The 19,700-nt window shown below is 42.2% G+C and overlaps 1 protein-coding gene across 2 annotated transcripts in view; it reads right to left on the reverse strand.

The window, feature by feature from the left end:
• The window catches only part of ELP3 (elongator acetyltransferase complex subunit 3), a 134,970-nt gene that overhangs the window by 19,748 nt on the left and 95,522 nt on the right, over positions 1 to 19,700 (reverse strand). For both annotated transcript variants that reach the window (XM_037893829.2, XM_037893831.2), the window contains one exon: positions 14,426 to 14,507. In XM_037893829.2, coding sequence (XP_037749757.1) covers positions 14,426 to 14,507 — 82 coding nt within the window. The remainder of the gene's footprint in view (positions 1 to 14,425; positions 14,508 to 19,700) is intronic.

Below are 19,700 nucleotides of genomic sequence, written 5' to 3' on the forward strand. Positions count from 1 at the left end.
TGTGGTGATTAAAGGCACCATATTACCAGCACTGGAGATGAAACCTTCCATCTACAGAACAGGTACAGCACGGGGAGCTTTCCCACAATGCCCCTGGCCAATATGCCTAAAATCCACCTTCTGAAAGGACTAAATCCAGGCCTAAGGGTATGTCTTCACTACCCACTGGATTGGCGGGCAGCGATCGATCCAGCGGGGATCAATTTATCGTGTCTAGTCTAGACACGATAAATCGACCCCCAAACGCTCTCCCGTCAACTCCTGTACTCCAGCACCGCGAGAGGCGCAGGCAGAGTCGACGGGGTAGCGGCAGCAGTCAACTCACCACGGTGAAGACACCACGATAAGTCTATCTAAGTACGTCGACTTCAGCTATGTTATTCACGTAGCTGAAGTTGCATAACTTAGACTGATCCCCCCCGACAGTGTAGACCAGGGCTAAGAGGGTAATGCAGTCTCCATGACCTCTTGGACTCTGAGCTGAGGCAACCAACAAGAGACTACCTCAAATACCAAAGTAACAGTAAATGGGTTATGAAGTCCCACTGCAAACTAAGGGGTATAACAGTATAGTCTTATTCCTCTCCCGTAACATTATGGGATCTCTGTGTGTTGGTAAAACTACACAGCTAATAATGAACACTGTTGCATAGGCTTTTGCATGTAAGCAGTTCATCATTCTTGGGTTTTCGAATCGCTACATCAACAAGGCAAATAAACCCAAAAGACCAGAATTGTAATCAATGGCATGGGCAGGGATCAATGAAGTAAAAACTCATGATAGAATTAATGAGCTAATTCTGCAGCAATCAATTTTTGGAGAGTCATTAGCACAAAGTAGATGCACTCATTAGGTTTGCTCATTTGCCATTTAAAAATCAGCTCAGAACCACCATGGAGCTTCCAGATGGTGAGATTTCATCCCATTCATCTCTTAGTGTGGTGGCAATATTTCATTAATGACTACACAGCCCCGCCCATCTCCAGCTGGCAGAAGCAACTTTGGGAGGAGGGGAGCAACCACAGCAAACTGGGGTCTTAGTGTTGACAATGCCAGAGGATAGTTAACCTTTGACCCTAAATCAAGTTCACAGTGCTTTCTCATTTCAAAATCAAACACTGAATTTTTTTAATTTAAACAGTTGCCTTTCATAATTTAACAAAAGGTTATGTCCTACAGGCATTAGAAAATCCAAGAAGAGAACAGTGCCGCAGCATTTCTGCTACAGTACTAATGCCTGTATTTCTCAGGCTGAAGGTTTAAGAGATTTTAGATCTATGATCAACATGATGTCCTTAGGTTTCTTTTCTGCTTGGTGGATAAAGCATCCACCCTCCGGTATGGTATTACTGAGAATCTGGGGATTTAAGCTGAAACAAAGAAGCCTTGGAATTCAAGCTTTGTTTTCCTCTACATAAATTAAGAGAGTTTAGTGATGATGAAAAGAACAGACTGACAATCTTGGAGACTGAACTCCACTGTCCATTAAACAAGTATGGCACATGCAGCAGTGCTAAATATACCCTGCCCCTCCAAACCCTGCCTCAACACTGACCAAGAGGCACCACCATCAGTGGGTAGGTCAGTCACTATGCCCATTCAATATTTCGCCTTTTCTTGTGAAACTGCCATCTTGTTCACTAGGAACTACTGTGAGATCACCAATTCACTGTTATCAACATTATTTATTCATATTGGAGGAGGAGTCAGAGGCCCCAATTATAGTGCTAGGCTCTGTATGAACATAGAACAAAAAGACAGACCATGCTTTTAGGATCTTATCTTCTAAGTAATATAGGCCAACAAATCATTAGTAGTGATTTTTGGTCTTTAATAATCTGGTACTAGATTTGAATTAGCAACAGAGGTAGAAAGGGTCTGTATCCATTATGAAGCCCTGGGCCGTCCAGTCCTGTACAACAAGAAAAACCCACTTAAAAGAGTCCTATAGCACCTACTGAAAGCTATTACTTCATGGGTCATCAATAGTCAGCAGCAAAAACAGTTAATCTGGAAATACTACTACAGATTAACAAGAATTGGGGATAATGAAGCACCTCCCCCTGCCCTACAATCTTTCCCACTTTTTCTGTTTTATTTGCAGTCTGTTGAATTCCGTGTGTCACATCTAACAGTCTTTCTGTCTGGATGCAGCTTCTAGCAGAGCCAGTTAAAGTCATAGGTGGAGAGGCTTGTTTTGAGAGAAACACTTATTTTTATTTCTGTACTTCACAGAGGCCTCAAAAAGGACTCCACTGTGTCAGGTGATTTACACACACAAAGATGAGGAAAGGCACAAGAGTTTATACTATATACCCCTCACCTATTTCACAAAAGGATTTCTGAGGCTTAATGTTGAACAAAGAATGCTGAGATCAGCAGTTACACGGGCTATGTCCATACTAAATGTTATTATTCCTCAATTCTTCTGCTTCTCAACTTCTCTGATGAACTGGCTAATGAAATAGGCCAGCAACACTTGACATCATTAGTTTCTAATCCCTACTCATCCAGAAGTCCACCCCTCCTTTCCTCCATCTTCAGCCTCTGTGTGCTCAGGTGTATAACATTCCAGGCCTGTGGCCATGTTAATTTTCTACTTGGCAGAACACAAATAGAAATGTGGTCTGGGGGAAAACTGATCATCTTGCTGCACTGTTAATTAGTTCATAGCACAGAGCAGTAGGGCACCCCAGTCCCCAAACCACTGAGAAAAGACTTCTGTTTCACTGAAATGAGGAAATCTATATTTAAGTCTCACTGCAGGGACACATCAAACAACTCCTTCAACAGGCTACCTGTACTGGTGTGATTTAATAGATGTGGGTGTGGTTGCAGAGCTCTCCAGCCTCTGCATCAGTGATAGTGTTTTAAAAGGCTGCCAAAGATGAGGTGCTAGGGAATGCACCTGCACTTTAAAGGGAAAGGGAACATGCTCGTTAAAGGGCCTCACAGCACATGTGATTTTAATAGATGGACACTTGTGATAGTTGAATTTTATCTCTTCTCTGCATTCCTCGCAGAACAGTCTACTTCTGCACAGAGACAAAGCATAATGAATCCTGTCTGCATGACAGATGCCTTTCTACTCTTTTGACGTGAGGAGTAAAGACAGACACAACAGCGATTATTTCAGGGTAGATTTCCTCTATGCAAAAAAGGAGTTTCTTTGAAAATTTAAATTTTAGGGTTGCTGTCTGAAAAACCAACCAGTCGTCTTAGAACCATTACATGTATTATTTGGTACATGTAGTTCTGGAAGTTTGAGATGTAATTAGGGCTGTCGATTAATCGCAGTTAACTCAAAAAAATTAACTGCAATTAAAAAAATGTATCTTGATTAATTGCACTGGTAAACAGAATACCAACTGAGATTTATTAAGTATTTTTGGACTTTTTTTACTTTTTCAAATATATTGATTTCTATTACAACACAGAATACAGAGTGTACAGTGCTCACTTTATTATTTTTATTACAAATATTTGCACTGTAAAAATAATAAAAAGAAATAGCATTTTTCAATTCACCTCATACAAGTACTGTAGTCCAATCTCTATCGTGAAAGTGTAACTTACAAATGTAGATTTTTTTTGGTTACATAACTGCACTCGAAAACAAAACAATGTAAAACTTTAGAGCCTACAAGTCCACTCAGTTCTACTTCTTGTTCAGCCAATCGCTAAGACAAACAAGTTTGTTTACATTTATGGGAGATACTGCTGCCTGCTTCTTATTTACAATGTCACCTGAAAGTGAGAACAGGCATTCGCATGGCACTTTTGTAGCCAGCACTGCAAGGTATTTACGTGCCAGATAATCTAAACATTCATATGCCCCTTCATGCCTCCATTCCAGATGACATGCTTCCATGCCGATGATGTTCGTTAAAAAAATAGTGTGTTAATTAAATTTCAGAGTAGCAGTCGTGTTAGTCTGCATTCGCAAAAAGAAATGGAGTACTAGTGGCACCTTAGAGACTAACCAATTTATTTGAGCATAAGCTTTCGTGAGCTACAGCTCACTTCATCGGATGCATTAAATTTGTGATTGAACTTCTTGGGGGAGAACTGTATGTCCCCTGCTCTGTTTTACCCACATTCTGCCATATATTTCATGTTATAGTAGTCTTGGATGATGACCCAGCACATGTTGTTTGATTTACGAACATTGTTACTGCAGATTTGACAAAACACAAAGAAGGTACCAATGTGAGATTTCTAAAAATAGCTACAGCACTCAACCTAAGCAAGGTTTAAGAAACTGAAGTGCTGTCCAAAATCTGAGAGGGATGAGGTGTGGAGCATGCTTTCAGAAGTCTTAAAAGAGCAGCACTCCGATGTGGAAACTACAGAATCCGAACCATTAAAAAAAAAAAAAAAAAAAAAAATCAACCTTCTGCTGGTGGTATCTGACTCCGATGATGAAAATGAACATGCATCGGTCTGCTCTGCTTTGGATTGTTACGGAGCAGAACCCGTCATCAGCATGGATGCATATCCTCTGGAATGGCGGTTGAAGCATTAATGGACATATGAATCTTTAACGCAGACTTAAAGGCACTAGTGGATTGTAGGAACATAGGGACTGCCATACTGGGCAGCAGGCTAGAGGTCCACAGGACCAACATCCGGTCTCCAACAGTGGCCAGTACCAGATGTTTCAAAAGGAAACACAAGAATCTCCTGAGTGTAAAGTCAACGGCTTGATCGTGTCATGAAGCAGGAGGGGACAGATCCCTTAAAAAATAATAGCTTTATATTAATTATAGTATTTGCTGTATTTATTAGGTGGTACTGGTGCTATGACATCAGAATGCTTCTGGGGGAAAAAACACTCCTGCCTGGAACATCTACTGGATATGTATCTTTTATTTCACAAGTTATTCTGAAAGGAGTGAGGAAAAAAAACATTTGGGTCATTTTTTTCCCATCACTATATGAAACTGCTGTATTTCAAGTCCTGTGTTTCTATGAAAGCATTAATAATTTTAAAGCACAGACTTGACTCTCACCGGTCACAAAAAGAAAAGGAGGACTTGTGGCACCTTAGAGACTAACAAATTTATTTGAGCATAAGCTTTCGTGAGCTACAGCTCACTTCATCGGATGCATTCAGTGGAACATCCGATGAAGTGAGCTGTAGCTCACGAAAGCTTATGCTCAAATAAATCTGTTGGTCTCTAAGGTGCCACAAGTCCTCCTTTTCTTTTTGAGGATACAGACTAACGCGGCTACTACTCTGAAACCTGTCACTGGTCACAGTTACTATAAATGGCAATAATCATTAACTGAATGGTGACATTATCAAAACAATCCAGCTTCTGGTTAGAAGAAAGATCAAGGGATCCTGCTCTATGAATTTGTTTATCCACTTCAAGAAAAGAGTCTTATGCTTTTTTCATTTAGGGGAGTAAATAAATAGGGAGGCTTAAAATCTAACAAGATGAACTATTCATATTTGTAAATTTCATGAGCTGATATCACAGCACAACTCAATTTTAGTAATAGTATTGTGATCCTTTTTGCTTCTAAGAAAGTCACTGGAAGTTAAGAACTATTGTGGAAAATGAAAAATAGAATCAACCTTCAAAAAGGAGGAAAAAATTAATACGTCACCCAAGCATTAGATATTTCAACTTGCATACAAGAAGACTTACAGCTAAATTCAGCAAATGCAAGATACAAACATACTCATACATACTGAGGATTTGCACTTCCAGATATAAAGACTTTAACCTGTGGACATCAGATATACAATGAATTTAGGTTGGTTTTTAGGGTTGTTTTGTTTTGTTTTAATGAAAGTAAAAGAAATACACACACACACACACACACACACACACACACGGTAAGGCTGCAACTAAAATCAACAAACCACAAGGAAAATACACACAGCATAATTGCAAATGTTCATGAAACAGACATTTTAGATCAGACCTCCCAAGAGCTCTGAATAATGGATTAATGCCTCAGGGGTCTACCATTCAGCTACCTAAGCCTGCATACTAATATACTACCTCGCATCAGAAAAGCAGAATGGCATCACTCATGCAGAAAATTACCTTAAATGAGCAATGGCTTCATGATAAACAAGTCATTCACATTTTACTTAGCTCTGATATAGGATGTGGGGGTCGGAACAGCAGGGGGGAGAGGGAGAAGAGCATCTCCTCCTTATTGTTATGGATAGGCAGCACAATGGCTCTAAACAATGACCTTGCAAGCTGAGACAAAGCCACCCTGTTTTTAAAATGTGAATACTTAATGCTGTCCAGTTTGGCCAAGCATTTAACACAAGGCAGCACCTGAGTGAGGTCTCTCACAATCACTAACACACCAAGAGGAAAGCTTGTTGTATCCACACTGTAGGATTACCCACGGAATAGAGAAGTGTATTATCCAGTTTGTGAAACCAGAATTAGTCATGCCACTCAACCCTCCCCCGACTCCTGTCTGTGCCCCTCCTTTCATGCATGCTTCCTACACCCAGGATGTCATCCATGACATGGTTTGCAAAATCTCTCATCCTCTCTTCCTTCAGATCCTTCCTTAAAAAACACACTCCCCCTTCACAGTCAAATTACATCCTGTTCTCCCTCCACCCCTACCCTCAAATGAAGTGACAGAAAGAGACAAAAAGGGGAAAAAAATTAACCTAGGAACTGCAAGGTAGATGATATACATCATAACTCACTCCAGACACTTACTTCAGTTGCATCCCCTGCCCCAGCCTTTGTTTGCTAGTCAGTGCCTACTACATTTTGGGCACTATAGAAATAAGTAATAATAATAAATGGTAACTGTTAAGCCATGATGCAACTCCTGACTCCACCGGTTAAAACCAGCCTGACTGGAAAAAAAAATACTGTAGAATTTCCAATAAAAAACCTGCCAAATTAACATTTTAATTACAACAGAGAGAACAAAATACTTTAGGGGAGATGTTTGGTGAGAAACTCAGACAGTTTGTGCTCCATGGAAAATTCTAACATACGCTGAAGATGTACAAGATGTGATGGAATTCAGATATCCAGTATAAGTTACTAAAGGATATAATAGGGAACCCTGATACTTGCTTAGTCAGTAAATATTTCAGCTCTCTGCCAAGTGATAATTCTCTCTACTGCAACACTCATCTTGGTAACAGCTCACAGGAACTGGGTGTGCAGCAGAAGCCCCAGGTTTAGTGACTGGTGAGATGGGAGAGGGAGCAACAGCGTTTCTTGTTGAATAAAGAGCAATGATCAATAGGTCATAACTAGTTCTTGGTGGAAAAATGGCTGCTAAAAGGTGGTGGGAAGGTGGTGAGTTGTATGGTGGGAAGGTCATGGTGTTGAGGTGTGGGAAGATGGTGAGTTGTATGTCAGGAAAAAACTGGAATTGGATGGTGTCAGGGTTCCTTCCTCACTCTGAACTCTGGGGTACAGATGCGGGGACCCGCATGAAAGACCCCCCTAAGCTTATTCTTACCAGCTTAGGTTAAAACTTCCCCAAGGCACAGATTCCTTTCTTGCTTTGGGATCGCTGCCACCACCAAGTGATTTAATAAACCATCAGGGAAAGGACCACTTGGAGTCCTATTCCCACAAAATATTCCCCCAAGCCTACACCCCCTTTCCTGGGGAATGCTTGAGCATATATCCTCACCAATTGGTTATAAAGGGACTACAGACCCAAACCCCTGGGTCTTAGAACAATGGAAAAATCAGTCAGGTTTTTAAAAAGAAGGATTTTATTTAAAGAAAAAAAGGTAAAAGAATCACCTCTGTAAACTTAGGCTGGTAGTTAACCTTACAGAGTAGCAGAAAATTCAAGGAGCACAGAGGAACCCCCTCTAGCCTTAGTTTTAAAGTTACAACAAAACAGGGGTAAACCTCCCTCTAGCAAAGGGAAAATTCACAAGTTGGGAAAACAAAGATAAACTAATATGCCTTACCTGGCTGTTACTTACAAGTCTGACATATGAGAGACTTGTTTAGAAAAATTAGTCCCAAGAGTGAACGGCCACAGAAACAAAGAACCCAAAACAAAACCTCTCCCCCGCACCAGATTTGAAAGTATCTTTTGTCCCTATTGGTTCCTTTGGTCAGGTGCCAACCAGGTTACTTGAGCTTCTTAACCCCTTACAGGTAAGGAGGAATTTAGGCTACCGCTATGGGTATGACAGATGGTGTTATATTCAGGCTCTAAAGATCACAAAGACTTGCACTCCCAAACCTTGAAAATAAGAAGATTTAAGCTTTTATCTCCCCCCCTCTTTTTTTAAGATGGTGATCACAATGTGAGAACATAATAGGAACATGAATGGTCAAGAAGGATATTTCACCTGAAAGAGAGCAAAATGCGTCTTTCCTTTTAATCAGGAGACCACAATCCTAAAAACCAACTCAGAACAATGGGCAGCAGGCATGAGATTTCAGCTGTTACACGTTAGAAAAAGAGTTTGCTTCATGCTAGTTACGCTCAGGAGCATAATGGATTATAATCCACATCTAATTTGATTTCCCCCAAAGGGCTGGTGGGTGCTATGCACACTACTGGGGTAACCCTTGAGCATTTGAGACCCTGGTGCAATGATCTAATCTCTGGTTTGATCACTATCCATGGGAAAAAAAGCAATACCAGAATGTGCAACTTTAAGAAAAGCTTTTTTTGCTTCCAGGGACTTTACTTCAGGAACCCCTTAGTCAAATGGCCCTAAACTGGGATCACAGACTTTACCCTAAATCTCCATGAGGCACACCAAATTTCAAGGCAACCTGATTACCTGTACAGATTTTAGAGCACTTAGAACAGTCAAGCTTTATTCAGAAAGCTGATTTTAACCTTGAAAGCTATCATTCTCTGTTATAATACATATGCAGTCAGCCCTACAGCTAAGAACACCCATTGTAATTAGGAAGAAATAAACATCAGAAAAAACTTCCTAATAGTGAGATCTATTAGACAACGGAATAGTCTCTCAAGCCAAATGGTATCATTCCCATCACTGAGTGTCATTTAAAAATGGTATTGGACAAAGCTGAGTATTGGAGGATACATCATAGTAAACAGTCCTGTCTCTAGTACTTAGGGGAATGAACTATTTGACCAATAGGCTTCTTCCTTCTCTGAAGAACACTTTTTAAGATCTCCTGGTATCCTGTTCTGGTATCCTGTCTTGGCCTGGCATTATTAAAGGAAGTTTTCCAACTCCTAACAACATTTAAAAATTGCAGGCATCCATTATAATCTCTCTGTGCAGCTGCAGTGATCATGGTTGTCAACTGTGCCTCCAGAATAAATTAACCCGAGTCACGGGGAAGGGAGCTGGACAATACAAAAGACTGGTTCATTTTCAAAGCACAGTTCAATAATAACTGAAAATAGCAGTGGTCTGTGTGAAACACTAAGATCTACACTAGAATCTTTTCCCGGTATAGTAATGTTGGGTAGAGGCGTGATTTTTTTTTTCTCTGCAACATTTTTATACCAGCAAGTGCTCTACTGTAGATGCAGTTATACTGCTGCCATTAGAGATGTTTTTGCCAGTACATCTTATTTCGCATGGGGAACTAGTAAACTGTGCTGGGAAAGCTGCAAACCGTCAAACCTTTTCTAGTGTAGACTCTGGCCCAAACTGCTGTAAGCTAGACCACTTGCTTTAGTGGTTTGTCTTTTCAGCCCTCTAAAGTCGTGATTAGTAGGACATGGTGGAAGAGAGGGAGGGCTGAGGAAATGAGAGACAATAGGGGTTCACAGTGGGGAGAGAGGAGAGGTGGTGTAGGCGATGGCCTAATTACTTTAGCTAAAAGGTTAGAATTCTACATTCTCTGTCTCAACACAGTCTTTTCCAGGCACCAAGTATCATCTCTGACCCTGGACCAGAATCTAAGTCTAATTAATGGGATTTCACTGGCACCAACAATTAATACCAGGTCCCTCTTAGTAAAGTTGCCTCAAGGACTTAAAGAATCTCTTTCTTCCCATAATTTGACTATTCTCCAGCCCTCACAATTATATTGGTTTGGGCTGTGAAAGAGCTTCTCAAGTGGTGATTCCTCTGTGCTAAAGAGCACAACTCTGAGAAGAAGACAGTAGGAACAGTGATTGTTAATAAAATGGTTCATTCCAATATTAACGTTACTAATTTAGGCAGTACTCAAGCAAACTGAATTACACTCCTCGAGGAACAGCCATGCTAGTTGAAAGAAAAGGAGTACTTGTGGCACGTTAGAGACTAACAAATTTATTTGAGCATAAGCTTTCGTGAGCTACAGCTCACTTCATCAGATGCATTCAGTGTTTTCCAGGGTGCAGAATTCAATGCTGTGCAGTGTGTCACACAAGGAAAGAATAATAAAGAATCTGCAAAGAACAGATGCCTTCCAGCTGTTACCTGGGAAATGTTATCTAGTGAAGTTAAGTTCTCCTGTTGGGTTTTATCTCAAATCAAAATGCAGCCGGAATTCACTTCGGCACTAGAGAAGATTAACCCTATGTTACTGATTTTAAAAATCTATTTTGAAACAGGTCCAGGTACACACAACACAGCTGCAAAATTATCCACCATCTCACTGCAGTGTGAGGCTGCCAGCATGTGTGACAAAAGAGAAGCTTTCAGCGGTAAGCTGCCTCTGAAAATGTTTCTCAGCAGGTCTGTCTGGTTAGTGGTATAGTTTTTGTTTGTTTGTTTGTTTTCCAAATGCTTTGCTTCATTGGTTCCCCAAACTTTCTTGTCCTACCCCCTGATTGAGCAATGACACATTTCCAGGATTCTTCTCCTTTCCCCTCCCTGTGGTTTTACATTTTGTCTCGGGCTTTTCTTTTAACTCCTTCTTTTGAAGAGATGCATTTTTCTGCTTTTAAGAAAGAGATAAAGCAAGTCTTCAAGGATTCAGAGTGTTTGTAGTAGGATATGGAACCATTCATCCCTAGGTTACTGGTTCAAATCCAGCTCAGGGTTGGTAGTGACTGATAGTCACTACCATCTGATGACTGCTCAGTGTCCTATGTTTAATGAGTTGGGCATCTTGGTCTAACTCCTATAGGCCAGTTATCCACAGTCACAAAAACCACCATTAGAATTGGTAATAATTATAGCCCTTATTTGTAGTCTCCATGGAAGGTACAAGGATTGAATGGCCCATGAAGACTATCCTGCTTCCACTCCTGGAAGTGATCCTTCTGGAACAAGGCAGAGGCACAACATCAAGAAAGGGCAACTAATACTACCATTACCTCTGCTGTAATAGAGTACTCAGATCTTCTCTAAAGTGAATATGGTGCATTTTACCAGCACTAAATTCAGCTATAAGGAACAAAATGCAGCGGTGAGGGGAAGGGGGAAAGTGAACTGAGCTACATATCAGGAAAAAGTACCATGACACACTCAATGGTGGTCTAAAATACATCACGCATTAAAACTTCAGTGTGCAATTAGCCTTCTGGTTAGTACAAAGTAAAACAGAATTTGGATGATCTCTCCCTCATGGTCCATATTAGATGCTAATTCACAGACTGGTTCAGAGACTGCCAGCTCCCAGGGTGCACTAAAGAGAGTCCCAGGACTACATTCTGAAGCGGAGTCTCGCTGGTCAGGAGCGAGGTGCTTTGTTAAGGCTCTCTGGGGATCTGCCTGCCCTGCTGTTCCATCATTTTTAGAAATACCAAATTGACTCATTATTTATAGGGGGAAAAAAAATCTCCAAATAAATGCATCAAAATAGGGAGATGCTGAAGAATTGACTCCCTGATGTTTGAATACCTGTTACTGATGGTCTTCAATAAAAGGCAACTAACAAGAGACACTTGGGATGAGCCAAGGAAAAACCCTTTCCAAAGTGCAATCCATAACTAATACTGTGGTTTAATTATGGTTTGCAGTACTGAAGTTCTTAAAGAGCTTTGCCTTTGAAGATTTAATAACCAGGTGTAACTTGGGATTGATCCTGTACTACCTAAGGCAAGGTTTCAATACGTACAGTGATGGGGAGTGGGTGGTAGAGGAGAGAAGAGGAGTTTGGGGCTAAGGTATGGAGGAGGAAGTAGGGACTAGGAAACTGGGAGGGGTTGGAAAATGTGAGGGTAGCAGAGGAAATTGGGGGTTTAGTGGTGGGGGGCCTGTCAACCCTGAATTCTCCCCTTCTGTGTGTGTGCTAGGATCTGGGAGAAGCCCTACCCCTCTTCAGGGGTCTAAACTCCTCTTCCTTCCCTTCCATGAGAGCTGGGGTCTGGAGTTAGTGGAATGAAGACAACATAAATTTAAACAACTATTCATTTGGATTTCAGATAAAATATACATCATTGCTGGGTGGGGTGGGGAGGCTGACCAGGGTGTGTGGGGGAGTGGCCCGGTTTGGATGAAGAGCAGATTGGGTGGACCTGTGGCATGGCTGGAGAGGCCTGGCCGAGAGGCAGGAGTCCTAACTGGGATTAGGCAGTGGGAGCGAGGGGCCCAGCTCAGTGTGCAACTTGGGCTACACACTTAATGCCATGTCTACACTATGGGGACTATAATGGCTTAGCTACTCTGACATAACCTATAGCATAGACGCCATCTACTCCAGTGGAGGGTGTCACTGTAGGAACACCCATATCCCCAAGCATTGAGCTAGGGTGACAGAAGCATTCTTCCACTGATCTTGCTGCATCTACACCAGGGGTTAGGTTGGCATAGCTACTGTGCTAGAGGTGTGGATTTTTCACACCTCTGAGCACTGTAGCTATGTTGACTTAAAATTTAAGTGCAGACCAGGCCTAAGATAGCCTGTGACCTCCCAGTAAACTGAGGCCAGTGTTATGTCTACAAAGCAGCATATAGCAGGAGACAAGCAAAGAGCAACTTCTTACACATTTATGGCTTCTACAGTGCTAACTAATGGCTTAATGGAACTGGAATGGGAGGGGGACCTGGAAATGTGGGGCGGGGGGGGGGGGGCAGGGTGGTAGCTACATGTTGCAGGGAATGGTGGGGTGGGGCGGGGCGTAGAGAAGGAGAGACACACCAATCTCTTTCATGCTTAATGTTATTGTAACAATCATATAATAAAAATGGACATAGACCATGAATGAGATTTCTCTCACTGGCCCTGTTAGCAACTACACATTGCTCAATAGCTTGTCTCTCTGACTAATAGAAGTTGGTCCAATAAAAGATATTACCTCACCCACCTTGTCTCTTTAACATCCTGGGACTGGCATGGCTACAACAACACTGCAAACACATGACAAACATTTCAAAGCATGACCATTATGCCCATTCCACTATACCAAAATGTACAGGAGGGTGATTGAGGAATCATATTACAACTGTGTGGCCTAGTGGAAAGACCACTGGACTGGGACTACTGCGAGCTCTGCCACTGGCCTGCTGGGTGACCTTGAGCAAGTCATTTCATCTCTCTGTCCTTCAGTTTCCCATCTGTAAAATGGGGATAATGATGTAGAGTTCTTTGAGATCTACTGATGAAAAGCAACACAATATAAAAGCCAGGTTTTTTTGACTATTACCTAGACCCAGTAGCATATCAACTACAAACCTTGCTGAGAACAACTGTCTAAATTACCTCTAATTCATGTCAACAAACATTTCTCTTTTCTATTTAAAAAATTAGGCAATTAAATGGCAAAAAGCTCTGTTAATGCAGAATAAAGGTTACCTGATGATGCTTGTATCCTTCCAGAATGTCAACTTCAGCAAAACTCAAACCGCTGAAAGCCACGAACTACACAATTAAGATAAATGCCCATGCAACCTTAACTATACCCTCTTTGAGCAATACCTCACTATGTCCATAACACACACGTTCTCACTTTGTCTTTTCACTATACTGGACAGGAGATACCTGCACGGAACCTATGCTGAAACATTGACCCTTTCCCTCCAAGAGAATACCACACTTGTAAAATTTAACAACCACTTCATACCCTTTTGCAATACCTTCACATGTGCACACAGGATATGACCTAAACCTACACTTTTTCTTACCGATCATTAAATCCACGGCCTGCTCTCATATCCCACCTCACTACTGACAAATACTTCTGGCAAAATGACTCCAGTGCCTGCCTACAGACACAACCTACACAATTCTGTATTGAATGAGGCAGACTGGAACCTCATGGTACATATGAGCCTCTTTCCCTTGATAACACACACATGGAGGAACTCAGACCCAGATCTCATATCATAATTGCAGCTCTTCCAAATTGCTCCCACTTATTCCTCCACAATTCAATAGTTACATCTATCACAGTGAATGCAGTTGTACTTAATTTATCTTAATTGTACTTCCTGGTTTTCAGAAGTTTGAGTTTTGCTGAATTTGACATTCTTGAAGGGCACGAGCTATCACCAGGAGATCTTAACTCTGCATTAACAAAGATTTTTGCTATTTTATTTGTTTGTACATTAAGTTTTGAAGAAGAATTAAGCAAAGATACCTGAAATGACTGCAATTTTCCATGAACCATGCTCTTCTTTGGCTATCCTTTCTGCTTCCTCCATTAGCAACATACCGAATCCCTAGAGAGCAGGAAACGAGAGGGGAAGAAAATGATAAAATGATAAAAACAAGGGAAGGAAAAGAATAACAGCTTGAGTACTTGAGAAGAGCTCAGCAGCAAACATTAACCTTTATAATGGTGAAACACTCAAAAGTTTCTTCAATGGAAGTTACTGATAGGTATAAACAGCAATTTTCTTTTAGAGTCTTTTCACATCTGACTGCTTCTTAGTGTCAAAGAACAACGCTAAAACCACGGATTTACTCAACTTGGTACAAGTCTCCTAGAACTAGCTGGAGAACAAACTCCTCCTCCCCTCACTGACATTTCCTCTGTGCTCAGAAGGGGAGCAGGAAGTACTGTCTAGTGATCAGAACAAAGGGCAGAAAAGGTGGGGGAGTTGCACTGTATGTAAGAGAGCAGTATGACAGCTCAGAGCTCAAGTATGAAACTGCAAAAAAACCTGAGAGTCTCTGGATTAAGTTTAGAAGTGTGAGCAACAAGGGTGATGTCGTGGTGGGAGTCTACTATAGACCACCAGACCAGGGGTATGAGGTGGACAAGGCTTTCTTCTGGCAACTCCAAGAAGTTACTAGATCGCACACCCTGGTTCTCATGGGAGACTTCAATCACCCTGATATCTGCTGGGAGAGCAATACAGTGGTGCACAGGCAAACCAGGAAGTTTTTGGAAAACGTAGGGGACAATTTCCTGGTGCAAGTGCTGGAGGAACCAACTAGGGGCAGAGCTCTTCTTGACCTGCTGCTCACAAACCGGGAAGAATTAGTAGGGGAAGCAAAAGTGGATGGGAACCTGGGAGGCAGTGACCATGAAATGGTCGAGTTCAGGATCCTAACACAAGGAAGAAAGGAGAGCAGCAGAATACAGACCCTGGACTTCAGAAAAGCAGACTTTGACTCCCTCAGGGAACTGATGGGCAAGATCCCCTGGGAGAATAACATGAGGGGGAAAGGAGTCCAGGAGAGCTGGCTGCATTTTAAAGAATCCTTATTGAGGTTACAGGGACAAACCATCCCGATGTGTAGAAAGAATAGTAAATATGGCAGGCAACCAGCTTGGCTTAACAGTGAATTCCTTGCTGCTCTTAAATACAAAAAAGAACCTTACAAGAAGTGGAAGATTGGACAAATGACCAAGGATGAGTATAAAAATATTGCTTGGGCTTGCAGGAGTGAAATCAGGAAGGCCAAATCACACCTGGAGTTGCAGCTAGCAAGAGATGTTAAGAGTAACAAGAAGGGTTTCTTCAGGTATGTTAGCAACAAGAAGAAAGTCAAGGAAAGTGTGGGCCCCTTACTGAATGAGGGAGGCAACCTAGTGACAGAGGATATGGAAAAAGCTAATGTACTCAATGCTTTTTTTGCCTCTGTCTTCATGAACAAGGTCAGCTCCCAGACTACTGCACTGGGCAGCACAGCATGGGGAGAAGGTGACCAGCCGGCTGTGGAGAAAGAAGTGGTTCTGGACTATTTAGAAAATCTGGATGAGCACAAGTCCATGGGGCCGGATCATTGCATCCGAGAGTGCAAAAGGAGTTGGCGGATGTGATTGCAGAGCCATTGGCAATTGTCTTTGAAAACTCATGGCGATCGGGGGAGGTCCCAGATGACTGGAAAAAGGCTAATGTAGTGCCCATCTTTAAAAAAGGGAAGGAGGAGGATCCTGGGAACTACAGGCCAGTCAGCCTCACCTCAGTCCCTGGAAAAATCATGGAGCAGGTCCTCAAGGAATCAATTCTGAAGCACTTAGAGGAGAGGAAAGTAATCAGGAACAGTCAGCATGGATTCACCAAGGGCAAGTCATGCCTGACTAATCTAATTGCCTTCTATAACGAGATAACTGGCTCTGTGGATGAAGGGAAAGCAGTGGACGTGTTGTTCCTTGACTTTAGCAAAGCTTTTGACACGGTCTCCCACAGTATTCTTGCCAGCAAGTTAAAGAAGTATGGGCTGGATGAATGGACTATAAGGTGGATAGAAAGCTGGCTAGATTGTCGGGCTCAATGGGTAATGATCAATGGCTCCATGTCTAGTTGGCAGCCGGTATCAAGTGGAGTGCCCCAGGGGTCGGTCCTGGGGCCGGTTTTGTTCAATATCTTCATAAATGATCTGGAGGATGGTGTGGATTGCACCCTCAGCAAGTTTGCAGATGACACTAAACTGGGAGGAGAGGTAGATACGCTGGAGAATAGGGATAGGATACAGAGGGACCTAGACAAATTGGAGGATTGGGCCAAAAGAAATCTGATGAGGTTCAACAAGGACAAGTGCAGAGTCCTGCACTTAGGACGGAAGAATCCAATGCACCGCTACAGACTAGGGACCGAATGGCTCGGCAGCAGTTCTGCAGAAAAGGACGTAGGGGTTACGGTGGACGAGAAGTTGGATATGAGTGAACAGTGTGCCCTTGTTGCCAAGAAGGCCAATGGCATTTTGGGATGTATAAGTAGGGGCATTGCCAGCAGATCGAGGACGTGATCGTTCCCCTCTATTCGACACTGGTGAGGCCTCATCTGGAGTACTGTGTCCAGTTTTGGGCCCCACACTACAAGAAGAATGTGGAAAAATTGGAAAGAGTCCAGCGGAAGGCAACAAAAATGATTAGGGGACGGGAACACGTGACGTATGAGGAGAGGCTGAGGGAACTGGGATTGTTTAGTCTGCAGAAGAGAAGAATGAGGGGGGATTTGATAGCTGCTTTCAACTACCTGAAAGGGGGTTCCAAAGAGGATGGCTCTAGACTGTTCTCAGTGGTAGCAGATGACAGAACAAGGAGTAATGGTCTCAAGTTGCAGTGGGGGAGATTTAGGTTGGATATTAGGAAAAACTTTTTCACTAGGAGGGTGGTGAAACACTGGAATGCGTTACCTAGGGAGGTGGTGGAATCTCCTTCCTTAGAAGTTTTTAAGGTCAGGCTTGACAAAGCCCTGGCTGGGATGATTTAATTGGGGATCGGTCCTGCTTTGAGCAGCGGGTTGGACTAGATGACCTCCTGAGGTCCCTTCCAACCCTGATATTCTATGATTCTATGAATGCAAGTCAGAATGACTGGGTTCTATTCCAGTTTTTCCAACAATTCATTGATCCTGAAGTAGTCATTTAAATTACGTGCCTCACTTTACCCACTCACAAAATGGATCTATTTCAGAAATTTTTTAATGAACCCCATTACCCTATTATTTGAGTACCTGACAATCATTAATGTATTTATCCTCACAATACCCCCGTAAGGTAGGGCAGTGCTGTTATGACCATTTTACAGATGGTGAACTGAGGCAAAGAGAGACTAGGTGACCTGCCCTGGACCACGTAGGAAGTCTGTGGTAGAACAGAGAATTGAACCTGGGTCTCCCACAGCCCTCGACTATTCTTCATACCTCATGTGGTACTGTGAAGCTTAATGTTTGTAAAGCATTGAGATGCTAAGATGAAAAGCACTGTAAAAGTGCACAGTAATCTCTTTAGGGCATGAAATATGCCTTCTTTTATGTTAATACACTTCCTAGCATAAAGTGGGTGCTACTGGAAGCAAATAAAATAGTGTTTCATTACAAAGGAAGAGTCCCTCCACACACAATTCTACAACATGTTTAGACTGTTCTGAAATGTCTTTGCTGCCTCTGCGTCATAGTTTGTGTATCATAGCCTGCTGCGTGGTGGGTAGAATAAAAATGAAGGGCAAAAATTAGTTCTATGTTTTTGTTTTTTTAAATAACCTTATGCAGTTCAAGAGATTTTTAGTACTGAAATCTAAAATGAAATAGTTATAATGAATATGTGGTATCTTTTGTTGCTTCTTTATTTGTGGTAAGTATTTAAATGGAGCATACGTCAAAAACATTGTTACTACCCAGTATAGGAGATTTCATTTTCAAGTTTTGTTTTTGAAAAATTTACATCAGTTTACATGCTCTGGTAAGATTCTTTAGTAAAAACTATCAATCTTGCCTCATTGGTCAGTGCTGTGGAAAAATCCCTGACCCCATTTCAGACAGACCCTAAAATATATTAATATGTAGGTGGAAAACAAATACACTTTACTTGCTTTCTCACACTACTTCCTTCCAGTGACTCTCTCAGGAAAATTACATGCATCATTCCTTTGCTACCCACAACATCTTTTGGCCTATTATGGAAAGAGTGTGAATTTGATCTTGTGCTGGTAAATTTTGAGCCTTTAGATCAAGCATAAAAAAAAGACAAAAGTAATCAATTTATTCTTTGCATCAGAAAGCCTCAGGGCTGATGTTTTAAATTAACTTCCTTTTATTTAATAATCTTTTCCTGTGTAAATGCATTAGGATGCAACACTTTGTTTGACAGTGATGACCTCAGGCAGCGAGGCGGCAGCCATAAAAACAATGAACGCTTTGACTATAGAATAATTAACATTTCAAAACCTAGGGCGGAAAAAGTGGCCATCTTAAGTAAAAAAGCAAAGGGAAAGAAAAATCAATTGAGATTTCATGGCATATGACTCGCTAATGCGCACTGTAGTAACGCTTACTTTGGTAGATTCAGAGGCACTAGTGCTCAAGATGTTAAGCAGAAAGAATTCTTCCCATCCCTGAATGGTAAAGTGCCCTGGTATGTACAATCTTTGATTAGGAGGAAAATGTTAGGTTGAAGATGTTCATATTTTTTAAAAATACCTTGTATGCATTTTATGTTTTTGGACTGAATCATATACCCTTCAACTTCACTTCTTCAGCCCCACTCCTCACACCCTATCAGGTAGACAGATGAACCAAAATCTGAAAGCAATTCCTGCATCTGTGTGTTAGAGATGAATTAATCCCCTCAGTTCTCAGAGAGGGTGTAGGAACTATGGGTGTTCAGTATCTGAAGGCTGAACTAGTGTCACCATACATGAGCCTACATCAGAGGTGGGCAAACTGTGGCCCGCGGGCAACATGCGGCCCATGAGACTGTCCAGCCCAGCCCTTGAGCTCCTGGCTGGGGAGGCTAGCCCCAGCCCCTCCCCTGCTGTCCCCACTCCCCCGCAGCCATGCACGCAGCGTGGCTGGCTCCGGCCGGGCAGCAGGGCTGCGAGCTCCTGCCACTCTGAGCGGCATGGTAAGGAGGTGGGGGGGTCAGATAAGGGGCAGGGGAGTCAGGGGACGGGAGGCGGTTGAATGGAGCAGTGGTTCAGGGGGGCCTGCCAGGGGCAGGGATGTGGACAGGGGTCAGGG

This window comes from Chelonia mydas, chromosome 3 (genome assembly GCF_015237465.2).
Source record: "Chelonia mydas isolate rCheMyd1 chromosome 3, rCheMyd1.pri.v2, whole genome shotgun sequence".
In the NCBI taxonomy this organism is placed as follows: Eukaryota; Metazoa; Chordata; order Testudines; family Cheloniidae; genus Chelonia; species Chelonia mydas.